Source organism: Triticum dicoccoides, chromosome 7B (assembly GCF_002162155.2).
Source record: "Triticum dicoccoides isolate Atlit2015 ecotype Zavitan chromosome 7B, WEW_v2.0, whole genome shotgun sequence".
In the NCBI taxonomy this organism is placed as follows: Eukaryota; Viridiplantae; Streptophyta; class Magnoliopsida; order Poales; family Poaceae; genus Triticum; species Triticum dicoccoides.
This window is the reverse complement of record NC_041393.1, coordinates 68,785,778-68,791,140: the sequence shown is the minus strand read 5'-3', so window position 1 is coordinate 68,791,140 and position 5,363 is coordinate 68,785,778. Positions and strand designations below refer to the sequence as shown.

Genomic DNA, 5,363 nt, shown 5'->3' with positions numbered 1-5,363 from the left:
GTGAGGTGAAGGGGGCTATATAGGGCGCCCGAATTGGCATGAGGTAACCCGAAATCCTCCCGCCGCTCTTTTGGAGACACGTGCGAGCTCGCACCATCTTCGTGGTCGCATGAGCTCCGCGCCGCGTTCCCTTCCCCTGTTTCGGTCGAATCTACCTCGCTAGAAACTGTCGATTTGGGGGTTCCTAGCGGGCCTGGTTGTGAGGTACTTTAAACATCATGCTATGCATGCCAAACAGTCAATGCGGGCAACCAAACACGCCCTAAGTTTTCGGCTGCAGCCCGGGATTTGTTGCATTCTAATGATTTCTGCTATACATGTCATTTGTATGCCCAACATGCTCTGAACTTGTTTTCTTTACATGTCATTTGTACACCCAACATGCTTTGAATTAGTTTTCTTTGTCTGAAGTAGTTTTGATACATGTCATTTGTATATCTAGCATGCTCCGGACCGCATGAAAAGTTAACATTCTAGAAGGAGACAAGCCAAACATAATGTAGTTATTGATACATGTCATTTCTAACCCCAACATGCTCTGACCTAGTTTTATTTTTGTCTGATGTAGTTATTGATACATGCCATTTGTACACCCAACATGTTCTGTGAACCTTTTTGTCTCAAGTAGTTAGATACATGTCATTTGCTCTGATCTAGTTTTCTTTTTGTCTGAAGCAGTTGTTGATACATGTCATTTGATCACCCAACATGCTCTTAAATGATCTCTAATGTTTCTTTTATTGCAGAGTTACCGATGTTATCGCATAAAGGAATTTGAGAAGCTCAAGGCTAGTCATAGTGGGAGTAACTTAGCTAGTAACATAGCGCACTTCAAGAAAATTTTGCTTATGTGACAATGTAGTTAATAAGAAGTGGTAACATAATATGTTACTGTAACATAGCGCTTCCCAAGACAAGATGAGTCTACAAGCTAATAAATAAAGTCCTCCATGACACTACTACTATGTTACTTTGCACTATGAAGGTAGTAATTAACTTAGACTAGTATCATATGCATGACACTAGTATAAGTTACTCCCCACTATGACCAGCCTAATACAGCCAGAGTTAAAGAGGCTCATGCCTTATTGGAGCATGGAATAGCTCTTATTGGGAACTTCAGAGTCACAACCGATTATCACAGGCTTGGACGCAATGACATATATGACATTCCTGAGGGTGCGACATTTGAAACAAATCCTTCAGGGCAGTATTGCTCCCACTGTGTGGTCATCATAGGTTATGGCGTCACAAGTGACGGGCTGTCGTACTACATTTTTCAAAACTCGCATAGTAAAAAGTGGGGAGACAAAGGTTTTGGCAGAGTAGCTTGTAGTAGTCTCAAATATCTTTACCGTGCGAGTGTTTAGGTTAGAGTACTGCAGGATGTTTTTCATCTTATGGTGTTCAGCTTCACAACGGCCAGCATGTATCTTGGGCATCCTCGCAGCGCTGTGTTGTTAAGAAAGTTACACTGATATAGAATATCAACTCATTTTGTAAAGCAAACATCGGCCAGCAGATTTTTTTTGGAGCCTCACTGTAATGTCTACTGAGTTGGTTTATTTGCGAGAGCATATGAATATCTTATAGAAGAATTTGAGCCTCACTGTAATGTTTGCTCATTGTGAGAGCTGCAGAACCTATGTTGTCAATCAGTTGAATTTAGCTATGCCTTGTTTTTCTTTTCTGTACATTCTAGCCGGTGATTCCCAGCATTTTTCATTTTGTGAAGCCTCCAACAGACAGGGTTGGGCCAGCGGTAGGATTCTTTTTCATTAGGGAAGATAGGATGATATGTAAGGATTTTCTGTTTAGTTCCTACTCGTCTTGCTGTTGTGTGCGTCTTGTAACAATCTACTCGTTAAATGGTCCAACTTGAGAGCTTTCTTTTGCTTCAGATATACGAGTATAATCTTTGTGTTTTCTTGAGATTTATTATGTCTGCTGCTTTTTCGTATAATCTATGCCTATATTTTTTGGGTTTGCTGGCGAGGAGCTTATTTTGTGGAGCGTGGAAAAACACATAGTACGACAAATAGTCAGTTTGCTAGGCTTACAATAGTAATTATCATGCTTTCCATGACTTGCATGACGGTTGACTCTTATGGACAAATGAAGCTCCTCGGTGTTTTGTTTTGAGCAAATGCCAGGTGAAGATTGCTCAGATACTCAATATGTTAGGATCATTTCGACTATAATCCTCTTTCACTTGTCGCCCAAACTCCTCTGTGTCTCTTTTCTTTTCATAAAATTATAAATAGATGTTTGCAGTGGACAAGATGATACACAAATTACAAAGAAAGAGATGCTTGAACCCAAGACCGTCAAGCGTTACAACTTACAAAAATGTAGCAGCATTAAGCCGTACCAACTTTTTTTCTTTAATGGCTATAATCCCTACCAAGTGATAATATGGCCATGTTATCTCTCTTCATGGTCGCACCAAGTAAAAAGAGGAGAATATGGCCACCAAGTAAAAATTGAAATACCGCAAGTCCCAACCCATGTATAAACACAAATCAGGAGCTCCTTATGACACATCATCCTACACTCGTTCAGTTACAATAACTTATTGCACCGATTCAGGCATAATTTCAGTTAATATTAAAGATACATATGCTTCGGTTCCTTCCCTTACACCCTGCATGTCACATGCATCACCTCTTGCCACACTCTAAAAAGAACTTTTCGCCATACACCTGAACCATATAGTAGACAGACCAAACGGGAAATGCACCGGAGCTCTCAGGTGCCACAAACTCCTATATGAATATGGTATTAAAAAAATGCCAAGAAATTTCAAAAAAAATCTGGGATTTGGGGATATCAAACATGGTTGCCCATTCTACCCCCGCGTTTAGTTTCATGAGGAATGGATGCCCGTGGAGTAGAGTACACCCATTTTGATATCCCCAAATCCCAGAATTTTTTGAAATTTCCTGGTATTTTTTGATACTATATTCGTATAAGGGTGTGTGGCACCCGAGAGCCACAAATCCACATCCAAGACCAAACAGATTAGTTTGTGGTTCTGTGTTGGATATATAGATTCCTTTCACATAAAACAGTCATCATCACTGTCCAGCTCCTCAAAGTGAAAAATCATCTCATCATGTCCACCCAAGTAGCCACCGCCTGAGGGATGCCTAAGCTCCTTTGCTTGATGGTCACACTCGACGCAATGACCTTGTTTATGTGTGAAAAAAAAAGTATATATTAGCACATAGATGACTAGTGAAAAAGCATGGAGATTCCACCCAAGCATATAGTTACCATAGTCATTTTCTTCCAAAGGAGTGCAGCAGACAACATCCTCTTCCTGTGTGCAGTCAGGATGCATCTCAGCAAAGAACATAGTAGGTTTGCCATCTGAACCTTTCACCAGAAAGTTGGAGTGCACATACAGTGCTCCACGTCCATAGACTTGGTTCCTCTCTTTCTCTTCCACGAATTCTAAATCAGTGAGCTGAAATAGAAACGACATATGTTAGTATAATAAATTCGGTCAGCAGCAAATCGCATGATTTGTATCCATAACCCGCAAAACACTTAATTAGGGTGTGATGTTCTAGCCAACCTTGAGTAGTTAAAATAATGAACTACGACAGCCGTTTAGTTCCATATAACTCGAACACAACTTAAGGTGGTTAAGCAAAAATGCAAGCAAACATAAATACTCTGATTATGATTGTTTGCATGCCTGCATGTTGTTTCGCTTGGCATATGTGTTGAGCGCTATGACCAAGCCCTTGCGCTTACGCTCCTGTCTGCGTTTCGTCAGCTCCTCAGGGGACGGCGACTTGGGCCTGAGGCTGAGCTGGCGCTCGGCGGCAGCAAGCCAAACATCACCGAACTCCTGGAGAGTATTTGATGATGGCCTAGAAGTGAAATCATCCCCTTTGTGCAGTCTGGCAAAGCCGTCACTGCATGCATGGAGTAGAGAAATTAAGATGTAAGCACAATGCAGTAGAGGTTGCTTGAGCAAACTAGAGGGTGTATGACGATTAAGAATGATCTCTAAATAAGCTCTTATATTACTACACTTTACCAAACGGGCTGTTATAATGTAATGTATATTGAATAAAATATGCAGTGCAAGTTTTACCCCCCAACCCCTGTCCGAAAATGTAAGGCTTATTTAGTTGGAAAACGTTATTGTGCTGACGTTGGCTGGGGGAGCATGGAAAAATCGAACTTTTTTTATGGCAATCTATGTTGTCGGATAACAAATTCCTTTAGCAGCTAAAAGCATGGCAAATCCTGGCAAAAAATTGCACACCAAAGAGCATATATGATGAACAAATAGTGTCTGCATACGTACATCCAAATTTCTCCATAAACACAAGAGGTTGCGTTGGCCGACGACATGGCCACAGATGGATCGACCGCTCCTGCATCAGATCAGATATATAATTAACAGCAGGAATTAGCGAGACCCCTGAACAAGATGTGCTACGCTACACATGGAGATGGGAGGGGAGGGGAAGGGGCAAATCCCCACCGGTTGAATCAGAGGGACGGCGTTACCTGTAACTGGAGAGAGAAAGGGAGAGGGCGGGTGGTGAAGGAAGGAGTAGATCGCCGCCGATGAGATCAAACCGCCTCCGCCGCCGAGAGATTTGTCCTTTTGCTCTCTTTTTTTTGTTTTTGAGAAGGGATTTGGTCTTATCTAAAGGAAGAAGAACACTTGGAGTAGTATATAAGGAGAGCCTACCGGCCCAGTTCGGTTCTGGTCTCCTTTTCCGTTTCCGAAAAGGCCTGGGACCACCGGATGCGTGTCGCTGGCGTGCACGCGAGCCCGAGCCGGCCCGGCCCATTTCAGCTTTAAAGCAGTGCGAGGCAAACCCCGGTTTCGAAAGGTTCCCACAATCGTTTTTCCAGTTTTCCTTTTTCTTTGTTCATGATTTCCAAATTTTGTTCAATGTAAATTTTGTTCACGTTTTCCCTCTTCTACAAAAATAATTGAAATTCCAATTTTTTTCATGATTCCAAAATTTGTTCGCAGTTTATAAAGAATCACAATTATCCAAAACACTTCACATTCTTGATTTTTTGTTCATGTTTTCAAAAACAGTTCACATTTTCAACTTTTATACACTTTTTATTAGAAACTATGAATTCGAAAATTGTTTTCAATTTCAAAACAGTTTGCATCTTCAAAACAAATGTTCACCTTTTCAAGAAACATATTTTAAGAATTTGCTCACAATTCAACAAAAAATAATGAATTAGAAAAGTTGTTCATGATTTTCAAAAACTTTCACATTTTCTGCTTTTTTAATACAAATTTAGAAAAATCACATTTTTAAACAAATTGTTCAGATTTTGAAAAATATGTTGATGGTTTCAAAACTTTGCTC

At 40.7% G+C, this 5,363-nt stretch overlaps 1 protein-coding gene across 1 annotated transcript; it reads right to left on the bottom strand.

The window, feature by feature from the left end:
- Window positions 1–2,510: 2,510 nt before the first annotated feature.
- LOC119339522 lies at window positions 2,511–4,668 on the bottom strand. The gene is made up of 5 exons (XM_037611548.1): window positions 4,531–4,668; window positions 4,325–4,394; window positions 3,704–3,926; window positions 3,277–3,469; window positions 2,511–3,189 (listed from the first exon to the last, which is right to left on the bottom strand). Exons 2-5 carry the CDS (start codon window positions 4,369–4,371, stop codon window positions 3,059–3,061), a joined length of 594 nt encoding a protein of 197 aa, XP_037467445.1. The 5' UTR covers window positions 4,372–4,394; window positions 4,531–4,668; the 3' UTR covers window positions 2,511–3,058.
- Between the last annotated feature and the right edge of the window lie 695 nt (window positions 4,669–5,363).

What these genes read in the sequence shown, in the direction of transcription:
- LOC119339522 (XM_037611548.1), bottom strand. Translation starts at nt 4,371, where the DNA reads ATGTCGTCGGCCAACGCAACCTCTTGTGTTTATGGAGAAATTTGGAT. An exon ending in GTTTATGGAGAAATTTGGAT is followed by an intron (nt 3,927 to 4,324) that starts GTACGTATGCAG and finishes CCATGCATGCAG; the next exon opens with TGACGGCTTTGCCAGACTGC. An exon ending in CCAAGCGAAACAACATGCAG is followed by an intron (nt 3,470 to 3,703) that starts GCATGCAAACAA and finishes TTTCTATTTCAG; the next exon opens with CTCACTGATTTAGAATTCGT.